The sequence below is a fragment of the Esox lucius genome, chromosome 17 (genome assembly GCF_011004845.1).
Source record: "Esox lucius isolate fEsoLuc1 chromosome 17, fEsoLuc1.pri, whole genome shotgun sequence".
NCBI classification, from domain to species: Eukaryota; Metazoa; Chordata; class Actinopteri; order Esociformes; family Esocidae; genus Esox; species Esox lucius.
Window position 1 is genome coordinate 34,941,123 of NC_047585.1, and position 22,521 is coordinate 34,963,643.

Here is a 22,521-nt window from a genome sequence, read left to right on the forward strand (position 1 = left end):
TGACTTCCAACTTCATAGGTTGATTTCCTGACCTGTTGGATTCATCTCCAACTTGATTATCAGGAGGGATTTGCCTTACAAATTGATATTGACTCAATTGCGCAGCCTGTCAGCTTGATAGGTAGAAATGCATCCTCTATCATTCTCTATGAGTTCCTCGCAGTAAGTATTTCATTTCGAGCTTGGTTGCAGTGAAAATAAATGCACAAAATAGAGAATTCACATATCTAGAATGATGATTAGCAAGTTACATTTATTTAAAAACATGTTTTCACAATTGTGATTAAAATAAGTTGGTTTGACTCAGTTGTGCATGGAACTATTTGTTAGAAACACAATTTTGAAGGGAACTATTTTGCCCCTGCACACGCTTCTGGGGAGACCTAGTGGCCCTCCTAAGCCAATAATATTTTGACTTTACAGTCCTATAGATTGGTGGCCCAATGAGAACTCTATACTTGTAGGTGGGACGAACCGATGACTAACTATTATCCAATCAATATCTCTCTTTGACCAAAGGGTTGGTTTGTGCTCCCCATAGTTCGGTTGAAACAGAGTAGGAGAGAATCCATGTGGGTCCGGTGTTGGTTTGTGTGCAGGAAATGTATGCCAACGAGCGAAAAGATTGTAACAGCACCTCATAGTTAGTTAGTCAGTCAATAGATTCCAATCATGTCATCATTTTTTATTAAGAAAAAAGGACCGCAAAAGGTTTTCAAAAAGAGTGATTTACCAGGTTCAAAAAGAAAGGTACGAAGCTTTAACGTTATTTAGCTGACTACAATTGCTAACACAGCGTCATTTATGTGTTTGCTGGCTAGTGGTCTGCATTAACTAGATTCTGTTTATGTGATTTCTGTTTGTGTTGTTTTTTTTTTAGAATGATGGAAGCACAGGGAACAAACTCCAGAAAAAGTTAACTTCCAAACACAATGAAGAAATTTCCAGCGACTCTGAAACAGAAAGGTAGGCTTAATCCAACGTGTACTTCCCGCAGGTTGTCTGGAAACCCTGGTTTCTAGTAAGGTATATTTCTTTATAGGTGTATTAACAAAATATCTTGTAACAATATCTTTCTGTAGCCCTGCAGTGCACAGAAAAAGAAGGGCCAATGTCGAAGAAGAGTTTGATGAGACTCCACAGGAGAAAAAACTACGATTAGCCAAACTTTACCTTGACCAGTTGAGGAATGAGGGTATGGGAGTAACGTTAGTTAGGTCACGTAGCTCTTAAATGTGTTCTGAATTGTTGATATAAAACACTACAGTATGTGCTTCTTCAGAATATGACAAGTAACATTTAATTTCTGTTTTATAAACAGAAGAAAAGAAGGCAGAGGAGGAGTCCTTTGAGTCTGAACTAATAGCTGGAAGACTTGAAGAAGATGTGGTAAGTGTACCAGCTCCAGCATTGTAATGCAGATATAGGCCTAACAGAAATCCACACTGTTCCTATTTGGAATACGACGTTGCCCTCATAGTGAAAACCAAAATGTCTGTTTTCCTCAGCTAGAGCAGAAAGGAAAGCTTCAACGGATGGTAGCAAAAGACGTGAGTATATTTGTGGGGTGTCCCTCACAGAATCAAGCTGTATGTGTATGTCCATCTTTTATTCACACAGTTTTCGTATGAGCTGTGCCACTCACAGGTAGTGTTTTAATGACCAGGTAGCGCCAAAATGAAAGTAATGGTAAATTCATCATTTCCAGCTCCTGCCGCCAGATGAATCAGAGATTCGCTTGTTGAGAGGCCATAAGCTGCCAGTGACCTGTCTGGTCATCTCTCCCGATGACAAGAATGTCTTCTCGGCTGCCAAAGACTGCTCCATCATCAAATGTGAGTCCGTCCAACATGCTTGTTTATCCTCTTCTGCAAATTAAACTGATATGCCTGAAATGGACAGCACGTCGCAATTGCATTCTATATGAAATGCATCACAGTCAAATCGCTTACTCGTGCATTCTCCCATTGTCATTTGAAGGGGATGTTGAAAGTGGTAAGAGACTGCACACGATAGCTGGTGGCAGGAAAGGAACAGAGGATCGTCATTTAGGTCATACGGCACATATCCTGTGCATGTCCATATCATCAGATGGCAAATACCTGGCAACAGGAGACATGAATAAGTTGATCTTGATTTGGGAGGCCGCAACTTGTAAACACCTGTACAAGTTCACAGGCCACAGAGGCCCTGTATCGGTAAGCTCTTATAAACCTCATTCATTTCTTCTGTTCTCGCATTGTCCTGAACTCTAACAAATCTTGTCATCGGTTCTCCACAGGGCCTATCCTTCCGGAGAGGAACCCACGACTTGTACAGTGCCTCTCATGACCGCTCCATCAAGGTGTGGAATGTAGACGAAAACGCCTATGTGGAAACCCTGTGAGTAGTCCAAAAGTAATGGTTGACGTGTTACAAAAATTGTAACGTTGCAATATTTTTGACAATATTAGTATCTTTTCTCAAGTTATTTATTTTTTATTTTTGTTGAAGCTATTATACTCCAAATCAGCCAGTAGATGGGATGGGCATACCAGTCTGGAATGTAGCCATCTTTCTTGTTAACTGTTTACCCACAGATGTTTTTGTGGAGGGCACTGTAGTGTGAGGTTTGTAGGAAACATGAGTCTCATGAGCAGATTTCTTCAACCAATTTTACATGTTAGTTGCTAAAGATTTTATAAATGTTTTTGCCGTATATTTGTATTATTGAGGTGTAATTGGACTGGATAAAAAGTCTATAACCATATCAAATTGCAATGTGCACAAAATGGCTATAAATATTGCATTGCCAAGTCCCTTATAATTCCCAGCCCTAGTTTCAATTGTTTTCCCCCCTCATTTATCTACCCACAATACCCCATAATGGCCAAACAAAAACAGGTTATTAGACTCTTTACTGAATAGTATTTTTGGGAAGTATGCAGACAACTTCACTTTCTACACATTTTGTTATAGACTTAATTTCTAATGAATATATTTTTTGCCATCAGTCTTAACACCTCTAACTCCTCCCTCTCCCTCTCTGCTGCGCTCTTGGTCAGAATAGGTCTCCTTTTTAAATATATATTTATTGAAAAAGCACATCTCAGATATGTAAGTATTCAGACCCTTTGTCATGCCACTTCAAAATGAGCTTAGATGCTGCCTGTATGCTTTAGTCATTCTTGATGTCTCTAGTACTTCATTGAAGTCTAATTGTGACAAATGTAATTGATTGGATATTTAGAAAGGCACGTACCTGTCTCCCACACAAAAAAACAAGGTATGAAGTTTGCTAAAGCATTGAAATATTGCTAAAGCATAGAAAGTTCCTAGGCACATGGTGGGGTCCATCATTGTAAAGTGGAATACGTTTGGAACCACCAATACTTCTTCCTGGATCTGGGCATCCAGCTATTACTAATTAAATTGACATAAAGTGCCTTGGTCAGGGCGGTGACCAAGAATATAATAACTACTCTAACAGATCTTCAGAGATTCTCTGCAGAGATAGGCCAACCTGCCAGAAGAACAATAATCTCTGAAGTACTCCATTCATCAGGCCTTTGACTAAAGACTCAAAGCTGTATTTGTTACTTCAACATACTGACAGTGTCTGAATACTTATGTACTTTAGAGATGTATCATTTTATTTATTTTTTAAAAACATGTTATTATTTGTCATATGGTCTTTGTGAGTATATTTATGTCATATTTAAGTCTATGACACAACAAAATGTGTAGAAAGTGGTCGGAATGCTTTCCTAAGGAGTGATCTGTGGACAGCTGTAGGTATACTGGGCGTCTAACGCCCCACATGGGATTTTGTTTAATGTAATTGACAATTTTTTGGGGGATGAGTGACAGACTCCTGTGTCCTTTTAGTGTGTGTGTGTGTGTGTGTGTGTGTGTGTGTGTGTGTGTGTGTGTGTGTGTGTGTGGGGGGGGGGGAACGTTTTGAGTATTTCTGCAATTACATCACTCCGAATTACCTTTTGGCTTTGCATTTCCGTTATCATGAAGAATACTCAGATAAAGAGTCATGTAACATAGTGTTTATTCACTCATGTTCCTAATGTTTAAAAATGTAAATGTGTTTTGAACACCAAAATGGATGTCATTGACCCATCCATGTGAGCTTCTTATCGATCTTGTGTTTCTCCCTAGGTTTGGTCACCAGGATGTGATCACAGGGCTGGACAGTGGAAGCCGGGAGCGCTGTGTGACTGCAGGGGGGAGGGACCGCACTGTGAGGGTGTGGAAGATTGCAGAGGAGTCCCAGCTAGTGTTCCACGGCCATGAGTGAGTCCCACTGACCGCCTTCCTTCCCTGCCTCATAGGCCTTGTTTCTTTTGGAGTGTCTGGTACCCGCAGTTGTTAACTTACTGACAATGCGTCTTCCTCTCCCTTTCTCAGTGGCTCCATTGACTGTATCCAGCTGATCAACGAAGAACACATGATAACAGGCTCTGATGATGGGTACTGTGGATTTATACTCCATTAGACTTCCGCTGCCACTCTGACTACTCCCCAAACAACACAGGACACAGTTTCTTCTAAATGTTTTCTGTTTGCTTTCTCGTGTCCTCCCCCCAGCTCTGTGTCCCTGTGGAACGTGAACAAGAAGAAGCCCCTCAGCACGGTGAAGGCAGCCCATGGTCAGCATGGGGACATGGGGCTGGAGCAGCCCTACTGGGTGTCAGCTGTGGCAGCTCTGCATAACTCTGACACTGTAGCCTCAGGTGCCAACGGCCGTGAGAGTCACCCGCTTTACACACACACACACACTGAACTGTTGACATGGTTGCCTCTGCTCTGTGTGTCTTTCTCCCTTGCTTTGTTATACATGGTCTCGTCTATACCCCCATTTTTTTAATAATCAACTCTAAACATTCATATTTTTGCTTTAACGCCTTCTGTAAATCTACAGTCTTCATACGAATAGCAGCATGTTAAACTCCCAAACATAACCCGTGGTCGTTTACCAGAAGTTGGCAACTAATATTTACCTGTCTGATCGATGGTTCTGGAATTGACCAGCTGTTGTCTCATCACTGGGCAGGTTCCCACAACTCTAAAGTGCAGCTGTGGAAGTGTGGCCAGGGTTTCCGTCGCCTGGAGCCTCTCTTCAGTGTTCCTGTGGTGAGCGAGTCCCGGCTACACTGTCCCATGCCTAACACGCCTACATGCTGTGTTGCATTCACTCATTGTGTTCAATGAAAAATGTGCTAAACACCATTATGTATCATTAAAACGTTAAGCCTTGAGCATATGTCTAAAGTTACCATTTGTCTGAAGAGATGACTAGTAACAGTACTAAAACATTCAATGAAGCATATTGTCAACAAAGCATGTTGTCTTGTCTCTACTTTCTTGCAGAATGGTTTTGTCAACAGTCTTAAATTTTCCAGTTCTGGGAAGTTCCTGGTGGCAGGAGTAGGTCAGGAACACAGGTATGTGTCTGCTGATGTACTGCTCATGCAGACATACAGTATCTCACAGAAGTGAGTACACCCCTCACATTTATGTATGATTATACCTTTTCATGTGACAACACTGAAGAAATGAAACTTTGCTACAATGTAATGTAGTGTGTGTACAGCTTGTATAACAGTGTAAATTTGCTGTCCCCTCAAAATAACTCAACACACTGCTATTCATGTCTAAACCGCTGGCAACAAAATGGCCCAATTAGCCATTTTCCCTCCCCAGTGTCATGTGACTCGTTAGTGGTCCCAGGTGTTAATGGGGAGCAGGTGTGTTAAATTTGGTGTTATCGCTCTCACACTCCCTCAACACTGGTCACTGGAAGTTTAACATGGCACCTCGTGGCAAAGAACTCTCTGAGGATCTGAAAAAGAATTTTTGCTCTACATAAAGATGGCCTAGGCTATAAGAAGATTACCAAGACCCTGAAACTGAGCTGCAGCACAGTGGCTAAGACCATACAGCGGTTTAACAGGACGTTCCACAGAACAGGTCTTGCCATGGTCGACCAAAGCAGTTGAGTGCCCGTGCTCAGCATCATATCCAGAGGTTGTCTTTGGGAAATAGACATATGAGTGCTGCCAGCATTTCTGCAGAGGTTGAAGGGGTGGGGGTTCAGCCTGTCAGTGCTCAGACCGTACGCCGCACACTGCATCAAATTATTCTGCATGGCTGTCGTCCCGGAAGGAAGCCTCTTCTAAAGATGATGCCCAAGAAAGCCCACAAACAGTTTCCTGAAGACAAGCAGATTAAGGACATTGATTACTAGAACCATGTTCTGTGGTCTGATGAGACCAAGATAAACTTATTTGGTTCGGTTGGTGTCAAGTGTTAGTGGAGGCAACCAGATGAGGAGTACAAAGACAAGTGTCTTGCCTACAGTCAAGCATGGTGGTGGGAGTGTCATGGTCTGGGGCTGCATGAGCGCTGCCGGCACTGGGGAGCTACAGTTCATTGAGGGAACCATGAATGCCAACATGTACTGTGACGTACTGAAACAGAGCATGATTCCCTCCCTTCGGAGACTGGGCTGCAGGGCAATATTCCAACATGATTCCAACCCCAAACACACCTCCAAGACGACCGCTGCCTTGGTAAAGAAGCTGAGGGTAATGGTGATGGACTGGCCAAGCATGTCTCCGGACCTTAACCCTATTGAGCATCTGTGGGGCATCCTCAGATCTTCACAGGTTGCCACTGGTGAATTCCATGCCCAAGATGGTTAAGGCAGTGCTGGAAAATGATGGTGGCCACACAAAATATTGACACTTTGGGCCCAATTTGGACATTTTCACTTAGGGGTGTGCTCACTTTTGTTGCCAGCAGTTTAGACATCAATGGCTGTGTGTTGTGTTATTTTGAGGGGACAGCAAATCTACACGTATACAAGCTGTACACTCACTACTTTACATTTTAGCAAAGTGTCATTTCTTCAGTGTTGTCACATGAAAAGGTATAATCATATATAAATGTGAGGGGTGTACTCACTTTCGTGAGATACTGTTGATACAGCCCCAGGCATGCTAACTAACCGTATAGGCTGTCCAACTGAAGGCCTCACTATATTCACCATATACTTGGTGCCCTTTGAGTTGAAACAAACCTGTTTTAATTTTTCTTTGTGGCAATAGTTGTAATTAGGACGGATGCCTGCAAGTGGTGCTGTTATTTCACTCAATCCCAGAACTTTCTTGAACGCATCACTTGCAGGTATGGCTGTACCTCAGTCACTATATATGCCAATTAACACTCTGTTTTCTTTTTCTCAGGCTCGGCCGGTGGTGGTCACTCAAGGGTGTTAAGAATGGACTCTACATTATTCCTCTCAAAAGACAACTGTCAGAGAAGCTGGATGCTCCAAATGCTGAAGAGAAAACGGAGTAGCTGTTCTTTATATGCCATATCCTGTGTATGAACATTTATTTAGATTTTGTAAATTAAATTCTGTACACAAATGTTTTTTGTACTACCGCCTGTACTTCTGGCACCACTGTGAGATATGTAGTTGTGTAGGCATTGCATCCAATAGTCATTTGAACAAGATTCTCTCCCTGGGTTAGAATGATGTTCGCTGGTCTGATTTAGTCCACAGTGTTAATTTAAGCCATCCCTATAGGAGTAAAAACCCAGGCTTGACAGTTCCTGGCACATATGATGTTGAGAAACACTAGTGTACTGTAGATTGCGTCTTCCTGAAACACTTTGTGCAAGTACCCATCAGCAATGACTGCTTTATTCCATCCTCTTGAGCTATGAACAAAACTACCTAGAGACGTCAGAACAGACTACACGCTGGCCATTAATGTTTTAATAATTAAAAAAAAGAACACATTTTATTTACATAAATTACAAGAAAGCATAAACTGGTCCACCAAAGTCTAAGTTAAAACATTGTCCTTGTACAGTATATTGTAAAGTATTCTATTTGTTTTTTTTTTTTGTTTTTTACTATCACAACTACCTTAATTGAAATTTAGTTTAAAAAGATGGGGCAAAATTAATTCAGTAAGTCTTGTATTAATAATCTAGTCAGAGAGAAAACATCTGGATATTGTATTCACAGCACCGTAAGGACAAGATAAGAACAACCTTTTCGTTTAAACACTGTGATCGCTTTACAAGAACCACCTCATTCACAAGACTTTCTCTGTACTGACAGGGCATTCAACAACACGTCTTAAAACCAAAATCCATCACGTAATGTTAAATCTATACAAAATGCTTTAGTGTCATAGGTTACGTAATACTGGTTGGTATAGTCACATCCTTCAGCAGTTATCAGCGTCCCGGCCTCCCTCTGTCCAGACAGGTACAGCCTCTACTCGTCTCTACTGTAAATGGGACTTGATATGACATGATCGTTACATCGTCAACAGCTTTGTTGGTTTAGAGGGGATGATTTCTGATGGAGCAGTAGCTTGTGGAACTGATGGAACTTGTCTTGTATGCAGGACAGAGGAAAGATACAAGTAACCTTCACAAAGACGACGTAGTGGAGTCCACAACCTCTCGACCATTACAGACTGTTGTTGACACACATGGAGAGGCTGATGCTGTGAAAGAACAAGAAAACAACTGGATGGGGGATGGTATTACCCTATCATGAAATTATTTTCATTTATTTATGTAAAAAAAAAAATCAAGATGTCTCCACTGAAATCGTATGGGCAGCTCTTTAGTTTGTTTTAGTGAATAGCCTGTCAGCAATTAGTCAAGCTAATGACAAAACAGTTCACAAAAACAAAATCCAGTTTACCTGTAATAGAAATGCTAGATTTGCAGTAGCTAGAACTTGGGGCAGATGCCGATGTTGTGGTGACTGTGGCCCCGAAACGGTTGGCCGTCACCCTCAGCGTGGTCACGTTCTTCTGGGGCTGGAACAGGATTATATGGACCTTGGGCGCGAAGAGACAGCCAAGCACCACCGACCCACTCAGACTGACGGAGATACACATGGTGGTGGTCTGAACCTGCATTGTGGAGAGGGGAAACGGGTGGGATCGTCAGCATTCACTGGATAGCCTTGACAGGACTGGGCTGTCCGTTTCTCCCAGACTGATAATGAGCTGTACGACGAAGTGGCCGTAGAAGCCTTTTGCTATGAAACAGCCAGTTCAGCTCATGGAAACCTGCAGATGCAACACGTCATGTTCGTTCATGACAGACACTGCTGGCAGAACGTGGTCCTGTTTTGTCGTGACGGACAAAGAGTTAATGTGCTCTGACTGCTTTGTTGTCTGTCTTACTAACCAAAGAGGGTCCCTGTACCACTGCTTTGTCTACTGGCTCAGATCAGCACTTTGCAGAGCAGTATGGTCTGATCATCTAAGGACTACTGCACATGAATATGGTATGTACACACGTGCGCTAACATCAAGCACACTCCATGAAAACGTGACCAAATGGTTTCGGCTTTAAGGCTCTAGTTTTGGTGGTTGTAATTTATTGTGATTGTAATATGTTTAAATGCCACCTGTTATTAACCACTTTAATACTGTAACTGTTACTAAAATGTCACCTCATTACATGTAACTATAAGATGTAATAACAGGACTGATGTATGCATGGATGTAGCACAAAATTCTGGGCCCTGTACATAGGCGGTCTCTGAGGGCCCCTCCCCACTTTATTCAAGATTCAAACATTTTTTAGGGCCCCTCTACACATTAGGGCCCTATATACTTAGTACCCCTTTTCCCCCCAGTCCAACGCCCCTGGATGTATGGCCTAGAAAACAAACAGTAAAACACATTCTGTCATTATAATAACAATAATCGGTAAAAAAAAAAGCCAACTTGAAGTAGATTCTTTGTTTGCTTTTTAATTCAAAGGTAAAAACCATTTTTCAGAGTGTAGGATGGAGAAGGAGACAGGAAAATAAACTCTGGTCTGCCCTGTTGAGTTTGCTTTGCAAGCCTTTTGAGTTTAAAACATATTTGATGGAAGCCCTGTGCTATTAAAATGTTGTTAAAATACATGTATATAAAGGTTTCATTATGACCACCTGCCTAATATTGTGTGGGTCCACCTTTTGCCGCCAAAACCGCCCTGATCCGTTGAGGCATGGACTCCTCTAGACCTCCACTAGGTGTGCTGTGGTATCTGGCACCAAGACGTTATCATCAGCAGATCCTTTAAGTCCTGTAAGTTGCGAGTTGGGCCTCCATGGATTGGACTTGTTTGTCCAGCAGATCCCACAGATGCTTGATTGGATTGAGATCTAGGGAATTTGGAGGCCAAGTCAACACCTTGAACTCGTTGTGTTCCTCAAACCATTCCTGAACCATTTTTGTTTTGTGGCAGGGCTCATTATCCTGCTGAATGAGGCCAATGCCATCAGGGAATAACGTTGCCGTGAAAGGGTGCACATGGTCTGCAACAATGCTTAGGTAGGTGGTACGTGTCAAAGTAACATCCACAGGAATGGCAGGACCGTAAGTTTCCCAGCAGAACATTGCCCAAAGCATCACACAGATTCCACCGGCTTGCCTTCTTCCCATAGTGCATCCTGGTGCCATGTGTTCTCCAGGTTAGCAATGCACACGCACCCGTCCATCCACGTGATGTAAAAGGAAACGTGATTCATCACCTTCTTCCATTGCTCCATGGTCCAGTTCTGATGCTTACGTGCCCATTGTTGGCACTTTCGGCAATGGACAGGGATCAGCTTGGGCACCCTGACTGGTCTGCGGCTACGCAGCTCCATACGCAACAAACCGTGATGCACTTTGTGTTCTGACACCTTTCTATCTGTGAAAGCTACACAACCTTTCAGCAATTTTATGCTTCAGTAGCTCATCTGTTGGGTCGGACCACACGGGCCAACCTTCGCTCCCCACCTGCATCAGTGAGCCTTGGCCTCCCATGGCGCTGCCGCCGGTTCACCACTTTTTCTTCCTTGGACTACTTTTGATAGGTACTGACCACTGCTGACCGGGAACACCCCACAAGGGCTGCAGTTTTGGAGATGCTCTTACCCAGTCGTGTAGCCATCACAATTTAGCCCTTGTCAAACTTGCCCAGATTCCTATGCTCGCCCATTTTTCCAGCTTGTAACACATCAACTTTAATGACATCCTAATAGATCCCTCCCACTGGTCGGTGTATACGGTGGGATCATTTAATGTGGATAAGTTAACCAGTGTGTAAATCATCACAATGAGGAGGGTTGAAGGGAAGGGGACGCCGATGACAAAGTTGATGGCAGTGTGATGAAATGCATCAGATGTATTTTATCAGTCTGTAGGCTAGGTCGTCATAGTCAAGGATTAGCAAGCTAGGGACTTTTGCAAGGATGGACTTGGCAGCATGCGTTAAACATGCCTGATGTCAAACAAGAAACCAATTCTGCAGGTAACTTTAGATTGAAGGTGTGGGAAGTAGAGAAAAACATTAGTATGAGTGAAATTACACTATTATACAAGTGGGATAAGCTTGCTAGTGACATTAGGTTATTGAAAAATGGGGAAATGATCGCAAAACCAGCTTTAACACCCTGCATAATTAGGAAAAAATATTCTAGTGTAAATTATATTGTAATTGCAAAAAGTGTATATATACACTTTTTAATCTAGCTCTTTTTCGCCCCTACTGATTTAACTAACAATTGATATTTGTGAGTTAGTGCTAATAAATACTTGTGAAGTAGTGCACAAATCAAATAATTAAAATGACATAATCTTAATTAGTTACAGTGGGGAGAACAAGTATTTGATACACTGCCAATTTTGCAGGTTTTCCTACTTCCAAAGCATGTAGAGGTCTGTAATTTTTATCATAGGTACACTTCAGCTGTGAGAGACGGAATCTAAAACTAAAATCCAGAAAATCACATTGTATGATTTTTGAATAATGAATTAGCATTTTATTGCATGACATAAGTATCTGATCACCTACCAACCAGTAAGAATTCCAGTTCTCACAGACCTGTTCTGGATTTTGGCAGGGCAACTAAGGAGTGGCTCCGTATGAAGCATCTCAAGGTCCTGGAGTGGCCTAGCCAGTCTCCAGACCTGAACCCAAAAGAAAATCTTTGGAGGGAGCTGAAAGTCCGTATTGCCCAGTGACAGCCCCAAAACCTGAAGGATCTGGAGAAGGTCTGTATGGAGGAGTGGGCCAAAATCCCTGCTACAGTGTGTGCAAACCTGGTCAAGGACTACAGGAAACGTATGATATCTGTAATTGCAAACAAAGGTTTCTGTACCAAATATTAAGTTCTGCTTTTCTGATGTACCAAATACTTATGTCATGCAATAAAATGCTAATTAATTACTTAAAAATCATAATGTGATTTTCTGGGATTTATGTTTTAGATTCCGTCACTCACAGTTGAAGGGTACCTATGATAAAAATGTCAGACTTCTACATGCTTTGTAAGTGGGAAAACCTGCAAAATTGGCAGTGTCTCAAATACTTCCCACTGTGTTGTTTCCCAGATTGCAAAAGCATGTTTGTACTGCATGCTTGTCCCAAAGATCCCTTCATTGCTTTCCAATGGGTTCAGCATTGGGGTAGAGAGTGAGAGTGTCATGAAATATTTTGTGGATGAAGGACAACTGGAATGACATGAGTTTCAATTATTTGTGACTGGAATAAGTCAAATTTTTGCAGCGAGAATAAATCTCTGTTACAAAAACAGTGTGAAGTGTAATTTGCTCAAAATAACTGCAGTTGTGCCCTGTCTGAAGTAGTGGGGAAGGCCGATAGATAGGCTAGAATGGAGAATGGCAGGGAAATCTTCACAGTTTCTGCTGCAGAACGAAAAACCTAAAACAGAAATTCACAGATGTAGAGGGACGTGTTCATGATCGCGCACAATGACAATAGAATATTGGCAAAGCCAGCTTCTATATATACATAAAGAAATGCGAATTACATCACCATAATGTGAATTACATCCAATGCTTTTCTGAACTACTCAAGGTAATGACAATTACAGACCCTTGGAGACCTTTTGCAGTACCTCCTCTGTGTGAGAACCACTAGTTACACCTCCAGATAGGCAGTTACACTAGTTACACTGCCAGATAGAAGTGCTGAAAACACTTCACTGCGCTTTTGTAGGCTGAAAATTATTTCTGTCAGCCGAAATGCGATATGCATGATCTGTTTCCTTTCAGTCATGTTATTGCCCAGCTTGAAAACACATTTGTGTCTTTGAATGTGTATTACTCCCGTTGTGAATGACATGATTACCATATTGTTCATAGCTAATCTACTGGGTTGTCAATCTTACGGTAAGGTAGATGCGCGTGTGCATCTGACTGTACTTCTACTGAAATATTGTGACTGCCAACAAAATTGCGCCAGAAACATACATCACAGGGTTTTCAGGTTCTACTAATGTATTTTGGAGGGGGATGCTACAAACAAGTCTTTTTATCTAAATGCCCTCTGGAACTCCCACTCGCTGCTGATAATAGAAGAAAAAAAGCAATTATTTTTCAATTGGAATATAAGGTATTGTAATTGCAATACTGCCATTTTACATAAAGAAGGTCAGATGACAGTACGCAATGTGTCTAATCATTTGAATGACCCATACTATCCTCCAAACTGGGTTTCTCTGATATCTCCAGTGTCTTTGTTCTTTTCTTGGGGTATTTCTACACAACATGAAAGGAAATAATATTTGTATTACGCACAGACGATAGTGATGATCAAAAGGAATGCATGCATGCCACCTACATCCAATAAAACTCTAAAGACACATTCAAGGACTTCGTTTTCTTTTAGAAAAGAAACCCACAGTGTCACCATCATACGGATCTTCATTGATCAGCAACATTACCTTGTTCTACCCAACACATTATAAGATGGGGCTGTAAAATTTGAGCGGCATTACCAAAATTAAAATGTCCAAACATCCTAATTAGAGGTTTCCAGGAATTTGGAGGAAATAAGCCGTAAATCCAGAAACCTCCAACCAAGATTTCTTCAAATTAGTCAAATCTAATTTGAGTCAATCACTTCTACTTACTCTGTAGTCACTGGCTGTTACGTAGAAGATAGGCTGGAAGGCCAGCCAGATGATGCAGGTGGTATACATGGTGAACCCGATAAACTTGGCCTCGTTGAAGTTCTCGGGGCACTTCCTGGTCTTGAAAGCATACACTGTGCAGAGGATGATGAGGATACAGTTGTAGGCCAGAGCGCCCAGCATGCTGGAGTCCTTGCTGTTGCACTTCAGTGTGACTACATTCCTCCTCTCAGGGCTCACCTCCACAGAATTAAAGAGACCAAGAATAGTATTAGCTGTGCAGAGCATGTTGATAGTATGCTCATGTAACAGGCATCGCCGTCATTTTGCTTGCTTAAAAAGTGCAGCTTCTGCTCTCTGGTCCTGTCTCTCACTGTTCCAGTCAGCGTTCCTCTGCCTCGCGAACACACGCGATGCCTACATAACAACTACTCACCCAATCTCTCTCTCTAATGTGAGTGAAAACAGTTCAGGCTAGGCAGGGATGGTAGGTATCCAACTCTGTTGCACTCACCTCCTTTCTGACGCCAGGCATCTCAACCAGGAGCCAGACCACTGCCACTAGGAGCTGACAGGAGATCAGCCCACCGCAGATGGCCACCTGGGATGCCGGGCTGATGAATCGTGGCCTCGTGGCCCCGTCCTTCACCCCGCTAAAGATCCGTGCAATGCGGTTGGTCTTGGTGAGAAGCGCTGAGTAGCACACGGCAAACGAGGTTCCCAGGCCAAGTCGTCGCAGGGTACACACAGCTGTTGACGGCTTGGCAATGTAGATGAAGGTCATACTATAACACATTAGGACCCCGAGCAGGAGGATATAGGACAGCTCCCGGCCGCTGGCTTTGACCACAGGGGTGTCATTGTGCTTCAGGAACAGGCCCACCACCGACAGGGTGCACAACATGCCCAGACAGGAGATGGTGACTGGCCCAATGGCCCAGGCATCCTAAATCAAATCAAAAGTTTATCACGTGATTTCACCATGAAATGTGGTGAAACACTTTATAGAGCTGAGGGGCCAAGTGGGTGTCAAGAAGCATTTTATTTAGCATTTTGGGAAATATAGGGCAAAGAATAAGCCAAGCAGTTGGAATACCTCCCAGCGGATGTACTCCTCTGGGAGGTCGAAGCAGCCAGTGAGGTTCGCCAGGGGCCACTGTCCAAAGCTGCAGTCCGCACAGGTGAACTCATCCAGCAAGAACTGGTAGGGCTGGCAGGGGGAAAGGAAATGGGACTTCCAAACGTTCAGTAGACATTCAACAACTATCAACTGTATTGCAACCAACTGACCTTAAAGTTTACAAAAGAAGGGTGGTGTCCTGTGTGTATAAATCCGACATGTAAACACAACCCCGTATCCAAAAAGGTTGGGTCGTTGTGTAAAATGTTAAAAAAAAAACAGAATGCAATAATGTGCAAAATCACTTGAACCCTATATTTGGTAGATAATAGTACAAAGACAACATATGAAATGTTGAAATTGAGAAGTGTTATTGTTTCTTGAAAAATATATGGCCAATACGGTGGCAATGACTTCATAGACTTAAATGTTATTTTAATTTCTCCATGCCTTACCCCCTGAAATTGTTTCAGTTGGTGTCGGTGTATACTACTGGAGCAATTATTTTCAAATCAGTCAATGTTTAGAGGTGCCTCAACTGTCACATAATTGTCTCGCTTGCGTCAATTAACCAAGATTTTCATTATCATTGTAATGCAGTTTTCCTCTTAGAAGCTAATATTAACTGCATCACATGCTTTTCATGAATTATCAAATAATGCAGAAAGCTGTTTCCAATATCAGTGCAACGTGATCGATGATGACCCTGTTGTCTGGGCCCGTGATGTCAAATACAGGGGGACACAGAAGAAAGTCAAACAACTGAATGTCGCTAATGATACAGGAAAGCACGGCATTACGCTGGTCCTTCAATGCATTTTCAACTACACAAGAGGAGCAAGCAGCAGTTTCTCCTACAAGTTGTAGAGAAGCACAGACAAACATATCCTGATCCAATTTGGAGCAGTTGAATCAATAACATTATTGACAGCTTTCAACACTTAAACTGCTGCTGATCAGCGTAAAGCTGGTGTTAAAAGTATAATTACAAAATGTTACAATAAGTTCAAAGAGATTTCTCCGGAATCTCAATATTGGATGGCCGTGATCTTCGTGCCCGAACTGCTTTAAAACCAGACATGATTCTGTTGTGGAAATCACTGCATGGGCTAAGAAACACTTCAGAAAACCATTGTCTGTGAACACAGTTTGTCGCTGCATCCACAAATGCAAGTTAAAACTCAACCATGCAAAGAAAAAACATATATAAACAAGATCCAGAAACGCTGCAGCCTTTTCTGGGCCCAAACTCATTCTAAATGCACTGAGGTGTTGTGGAAAACTGTCCTGTGGTCTGTCGAATCAAAATGTTAAAGTAATGGATGGCGCATCCTCCGGGCTAAAGAGGCTTCTTATCACATGGTATGGGGGTGCATTAGTGCAAATGGCTTGGGTGACTTGCACATCTGTGAAGGCACCATTAATGCTGAACAATATATACAGGTTTTGGTGCACATATGCTGCCATCCAGATTATGTATTTTTCGGAGAAGGTCTTGCTTATTCAGCAAGACAATGCCAAACCACATTCTGCAGGTATTACAACAGCATGGCTCTGTCGTACAAGAGTCCAGGTGCTAAACTGGCCTGCCTGCAATCCAGTCCTGTCACCGATTAAAAACATTTGGTGCATTTTGAGATGAATAATATGACAAAGGTGACCCTGAACTGTTGAGCAGCTGCAATTCTTTATCAAGCAGGAATCAGAAAACATTTCACTTTTAAAACTACAGCAACTGGTCTTCTCAGTTCATATTTAATTGTAATTATAGGGATAAATGATTTGCACATAATTGCATTCTGTTTCTATTTGCATTTTACACAGGGTCCCAACATTTTTGGAAATGGGGTTGCATTTACACCCCTGATATTTTTACACACCACCTTCTTTTGTAAGGTAATGGGAGTTCATCAATAACTAGAGGATAATACAATAATATGGAAGAGTAAAAAACTATCAATTTTGGTCACTGGTTAGTCACGAACTACCTTTACCTGGCAATTTAAGTCTTAATCAGGAACATCCCAAAACTGATTACAACCAAGTACTTTTACTTTGTCCTTTCACATCTCTGATAAATATATTAGTCAGAAATATTCCGAAATGTGTGGCACACATAACTAAGTCAGCGGACTAACGAGAAACACTACGAGGTCATACCTGAGCTCTCACACGTGTGCCCTGGCGGATGTTTTACCTGACACGGGATGCAGATCCAGCAGCACACGTCCCCAGGCTGCATGCTCTTCACCTCGTTCTTCCTGCAGGGGTCGCTGCACTGGGAGGTGGGAGGGCCCCCGCCAGGACCCCTCCATGGCACCTGGAGGGTGTTCAGGGTTAGACCCTGGGCCCAGTAGCCCACCTCGAGAGAAGAGCGGAAGAGGGGACAGGGGAGAATGTATACGTTATCGTAGCACTGCAACAATGCCTGATTCCACAAGCGTATATTTTCGGGAAGCTATGAGAGACTTTATTGTCAGTTCTGACAGACATTGGTAAGAACTATGGTTAAACATTATACCGATTGCAGAGGAAATGTTAACGTTATACAACTGTAATCAATGCAAAATTTTCTGTTCTGAAATATTTTTTTATTTAACATGTATTAAATTGTTTGGTGAACTACTCATTACCAATAATTAAAAACCTTTTGATAGTTGTATTTTCCCATGTTATCATCGTTCAGTTACTGCAAAGAGTCTTATTGATCTACTCTATTTGTCAAAAGAAAGACTCATTTTCTGTTTTGTCAGTGTGTGGTTGTGTTAATATTCTGCAGACAGATATGTTCTTTTGATGAATGCACTTGTAATACTGATAGTATCCTTTAGTCTTAGTTAAAATATTTATGTTTAGAGACAGCATCTACATTTCCTTTTGCAAAACATGGTGCTGTATCTCTTGTGAATAAGAAAAACACAAACACACACACCCTGGAATGGAGAGCAGCTTACCTTCCTATACACATATTCATCTTCCTCCTTGTGGTAATGGAAGATGTTGTAACGTCCGAGACTGTCTCCATAGGCGTCAAAACGCACCATGTTCTCTGTGTCTGCAGGTCTGAATGGAGCTTAGGAGCATGAGAAGAGAATATTCAGCCACATTTGTCTTAGCCAGTGGAGTGTTTACAACTCAACCCAGACTGCTCTCCTCTGTGTCACAGGCTTTCTGCACTGCCCAAGCTGATTCCTTCACACAGTAAACAATGGGATCCTCCTCAGCCACCTCTCTGGACTCGGCCTCTCAGGCTCAGCCCACGCCTGTACTCCATCCTGTCTTGCAGGTCTCTTCTCCCAGATGGCATGCTGAGGATCTGTGTCTGCTCCACATGCTCTTGCTATTTGTGTCCCCAATACTCTCCATCACAGTTAACTCCATAATTGTCTACCCCTCACTTATTGTGGTCAAAAACTGCCTTTCGCAAATCAGCGTCTCCCTCCTGCAGATTCATGCGTTACAACTCCTAATCCAAGCACCTGCCTGGACTTGTCTTTTCCATCAAAATGCCGCAACGTATCCAGAACATCACAGCCTGCCTGCTGTTCAACCTTGACAAGTTCTCCCATGTCGACTCTGCTCCCATGCACAACAGACTAAGTTTGCATCCATCGTAATCCTGGCCTATCCTGGCTGTAATCCTGGCCTACTGAGTGACAAGGGAACTGCCTCTCCCTACCGTAATGCTCTATTCAAACACTGCAATCCAAACACTCTGTCCTCTACGGGATGGCTGCTCCTTCATTGCATCCAGTTGTTTTTTAATGAATGAATTGAATTAAAAAGCCCATTCATTAGGCATCTTAACTCTAAGCATCTTACTCAGTCCCTATTGGTTAATGGTCCGACATGTGTTAATTAAAGTGTTTTCACAGCAGAGTAAATCATCAACAAACCCTTTTCAGCTCCACAAGGACACAACAACGTAAACTGAGAAACCTACTACTGCTCAGCTCAGATTAACGTTACTTTTAAATTGCCCCAGTTTACCAATATGGGTGATTAAATCAAAGAAAATGATTTGCGTAATACAATTACTATGTAATTACGAGCTGCTTATGATCTGTGCTTAAATTCTGTAATTTTTACAGTAAAAATATTTCTGTGAGTGATGAGTAAAGATGAGTGGTAAAGATCATTTTTCTGTGTTTATCAGACCTGTGTAATGAATTCATTTATGGCTGTTAGTGCCTTATAAACTCACATTGAAATTACACACAAATTGGATTCGCTCCATATGGCTTCCATCCATCCTATTGTGGAACATTTAGTTGAACCGGGATGGGATATTACACTGCGTTGCTCACCATCAAACTTGGCCTTGAGGATGAAGTCTCTGTAGAATCTCTTCCCAGTGCCTGGCTTCATGGCATCACAGACCTTGGTGGCGTTTGACGGGCACACTGCCTGCCGCATGTTATGCAGCGCGTGAGCCATGGCATACACCGCGTTCACTACAAACATGATTTTGGACTCCTGCTCAAACTTGCCGTCGCGCAGGCTGTGGTCACTACAACCCGGCTCTGTGAGACTGCAGCCGAAGCGGTGCTCCCAGAACTCTCTGAACCAGGGGTTTCGTGTGTTAGTGTAAGGGTTTAGCTTGGTGAAGTAGTCAGCAAACTCCCGGATGGGGTAAGAGGCCAGCTCAATGGTGAACGCCCCCTCGGCTGCCATCTCGCTTCCCCTCACCACACTCTCCTGCAAAACATTCAAACGTTCTCAGTGACCGGAATGAAAGTTCACACGGCTAATTATCCAGTGTCAGATTTGAAACAGTGAGAGTTGATTCTTAAGCAGGGACCGTGAAAGACTCTTTTTGGATTCTCAAACTGTTAGGTGGCGTGGGAACCATCTTTCAGCGAATCAACTCCCAGCCCGTACCTGTGCCCCCCAGCCATCACTGGCAACCCAGGTGAAGGTAACGTTCATGCGAGTGGCAGCCACCAGCAACTCCCTGGCATCCTCACTGCGTGTGAATAGGATGACCACCTTGGCATTGGACTTCAGCAGCAACGAGCGGATCACCTGGTCGTAGCTGTACCGGTTCATTGAGCGGCTTACCTGTTTGCCCATGAATTGATTTTGCATTAGGTTAGAATCATCCCCAGCTACACACCATATTAATTATGTAGTGGTGGAAGGGGCAACAACAACAGCGGTAAAAACAACAAATAAACACGGACAGGCTACTTGGAAAAATCCCTGACATCATTCATTCTGTTAATCCGTATGCTTTTATTTTTTTCAATCTTCGGAATATGCCAGTGTCAGGCATTCACGGTTTCATTAAACATGGCCAGGAACCTCAGTGTTTTATCAGATTGAGAAGTTCCTGTTAATAAGTCTGCAGAACTGTAGAAAAAGAGAACATTCTGATGAGTACGAAAAAAGCAAAGATTTGAGATATTGCCTCATCTCTAATGTAATTAATGTAAAATGTATATATATATATATTTATATATACTGTGCAGAAAATGCAGCTACTCATCCTGGGATCAACAAATCTGCTTCATAATATTTGAACTGTTGAACTTGTATCCTAATGAAATAACAAATGATATGTAACAAACAGCTGGCTGACCTTGGCAGAGGTGGCGATGCAGATCTGGCGGGCTCGCGCTTCTTGCTGAAAGGCGTCGATCCCGGTCTCACCATAGTCACCCTCTGAGGCCACGGTGGACACATAGGTCCAGTTGAAGTATTGCAGAATCTCGGCGATGGCCTTGGCCTGGTAGAAGTCAGGTGGCACTGTGCGAGCAAAGTAGTCATAGCGAGATTTGTCACTGAGCTTGGCGCTGGTGGAGGCGTAGCTGATCTGAGGGATCTGGAAGAGACGTAGGAGGTTGGCCACCTGGGGAAGGAAAGTGTGGGGGAAATTGGGTATAGTCATAAACATTGGATTCTGCAATCACCTCCTCACCTAAATTGGCTCACCTCCTCACCTAATAATAACTAAAACAATGTCTCCATAATAGCCACTGGAAGAGGCAGAGGAGGTTGTCCATTTGTACAGACAAAGAGGGAGGGTTTGGAGCTGGGTCCAGTATAAAACTAATTACAACTACCAGAGAGAACCCACTCAGAGGTGTGATTTCCCTTTTCAGAATACAAAATGTGTGGGATTGTGATGAACGTTTTCCTGTGCTCTCCCTTCTGAATTATCTGAAGTTATACACTGAAGAGACGTTGATTGGTCTAAGGCCAGAAACACTGATTCATCCCTTGATTAGCAGTAATGCAAGAACATGAGTGCAACCCCCCCCCCCCCCCCACACACACACCCTATTACTCTACACTAACCTAATTTCTGATAGAAATGCATTTATTCACCAATTTGCAACATAATGTAAAAAATAATAGTCAAAGGTGTTCTTTTCAGCAATTCACAGTCCAAGATGTCCTTGATGCCTTGCGAGCTATAGACACAAAAATCCACAGGGGCTGGAACAAGGTTTGCTTAAGTGTGCAGCTTTGCTTATCTCAGGCTCTATAACCCATATTTTATATCTAACATTGGTCTCAGGAGATATTCCTACAGTGTGGAAAGCTGCTTATGTGCTTCCTTTCCATAGGGGTGGGTCCAGCCCCAATCCATAATGTTGACAACTATGGACAAATATCCCTGCTTTTGATCTATGGTTGTGTGCTTGCTAGTGAAAATGTTTCTGTTTGTGTGCATGCAATTAAATGTATTTTGCAAGAAATTATGTAAATAGGGCACCCTTGTAAAAAAAAAAAATGCACAAAATAAAGCCAGTGTCTATGGCTGGTTTGAATGGAGCCTTTGTCAGTTACTACCAGACATATACAACATACATGTGCAGAATGCCCTAAATCCATACAGAACGGATGCCCCCTTCACATTACTCAAAAACAAGTAACCAAAAACATGTCCTCATTTCATGAAGAGGTCCACAACTTTTCAAAACATTTAATCTGCTGAACAGTTAATATAACCTCATATGAAATGTACACTGAATATAATATCCATATCGATCATGTTGAGGACTCCAACCGTGACTAACCGGTTGCAGCCTCTGTATGGTTGTGGGTGACTAAATAAATCGCGTTACATTAGACGACCTCAGCCGACATACAACCAAATGGCTGCAGTGCACCATAATGCCCGTTTCCAGAGCTCATTCTGGGAGAGACATCAGCTCTGCTATCCCAGTCCAAAAGTGTCGGTCAGCATTTTAAAATGGAACAGTACACATTATATAGTGTCTCTGTTCAACACACCTGTCTTATTAAGGGAACAGCTTGTCATTTGGGAAGTGGCCTATCTCTAAAATCTCAATAACTCAGACAACCCTGTAGCAAGAAAAACTCCATTGTCCAAAAGTGTCTCCTTAATTTCTGAAGCTCAATCCCAAATTGTTTTTATCTCAATGTATCTTCAGTCCTAGTCCGACATGCAGCATAATCTTAACCGCTGAGGATTTTCTTTAGA

The 22,521-nt window shown here is 42.5% G+C and overlaps 2 protein-coding genes across 4 annotated transcripts in view; one reads left to right on the top strand and one right to left on the bottom strand.

Annotated features, from left to right (window-relative positions):
• The first annotated feature begins 525 nt into the window (after window positions 1-525).
• rrp9 (ribosomal RNA processing 9, U3 small nucleolar RNA binding protein) lies at window positions 526-7,435 on the top strand. 2 transcript variants are annotated; one of them, XM_020055943.2, is made up of 14 exons: window positions 526-750; window positions 881-966; window positions 1,083-1,195; window positions 1,322-1,389; window positions 1,509-1,550; window positions 1,709-1,835; window positions 1,981-2,198; window positions 2,282-2,382; window positions 4,150-4,284; window positions 4,399-4,461; window positions 4,579-4,736; window positions 5,045-5,124; window positions 5,362-5,435; window positions 7,239-7,435. In XM_020055943.2, exons 1-14 carry the CDS (start codon window positions 673-675, stop codon window positions 7,351-7,353), a joined length of 1,458 nt encoding a protein of 485 aa, XP_019911502.2. In that variant the 5' UTR covers window positions 526-672; the 3' UTR covers window positions 7,354-7,435. The 2 variants fall into 2 exon arrangements, with proteins under 2 accessions (XP_019911502.2, XP_010879384.2); XM_010881082.4 differs by having other exon boundaries at window positions 527-750; window positions 4,579-4,724.
• A 183-nt stretch (window positions 7,436-7,618) lies between these two features.
• LOC105016916 (metabotropic glutamate receptor 2) overlaps window positions 7,619-22,521 on the bottom strand; it is a 61,472-nt gene continuing 46,569 nt past the window's right edge. For both annotated transcript variants that reach the window (XM_010881083.4, XM_010881084.4), the window contains exons 3-12: window positions 20,650-20,919; window positions 19,950-20,129; window positions 19,376-19,766; window positions 18,023-18,141; window positions 17,266-17,430; window positions 15,045-15,158; window positions 14,463-14,894; window positions 13,949-14,188; window positions 8,726-8,939; window positions 7,619-8,522 (exon numbers count right to left, since the gene is read on the bottom strand). In XM_010881083.4, coding sequence (XP_010879385.2) covers window positions 8,446-8,522; window positions 8,726-8,939; window positions 13,949-14,188; window positions 14,463-14,894; window positions 15,045-15,158; window positions 17,266-17,430; window positions 18,023-18,141; window positions 19,376-19,766; window positions 19,950-20,129; window positions 20,650-20,919 — 2,202 coding nt within the window. In that variant the 3' untranslated portion in view covers window positions 7,619-8,445. The remainder of the gene's footprint in view (window positions 8,523-8,725; window positions 8,940-13,948; window positions 14,189-14,462; window positions 14,895-15,044; window positions 15,159-17,265; window positions 17,431-18,022; window positions 18,142-19,375; window positions 19,767-19,949; window positions 20,130-20,649; window positions 20,920-22,521) is intronic.

Bases quoted from the DNA above. Each gene is read 5' to 3' on its own strand.
- rrp9 (XM_020055943.2), top strand. From the start codon at position 673: ATGTCATCATTTTTTATTAAGAAAAAAGGACCGCAAAAGGTTTTCAAA. The intron at 967-1,082 runs GTAGGCTTAATC...ATCTTTCTGTAG, and splicing joins AGCGACTCTGAAACAGAAAG to CCCTGCAGTGCACAGAAAAA. The intron at 5,125-5,361 runs GTGAGCGAGTCC...ACTTTCTTGCAG, and splicing joins CTCTCTTCAGTGTTCCTGTG to AATGGTTTTGTCAACAGTCT.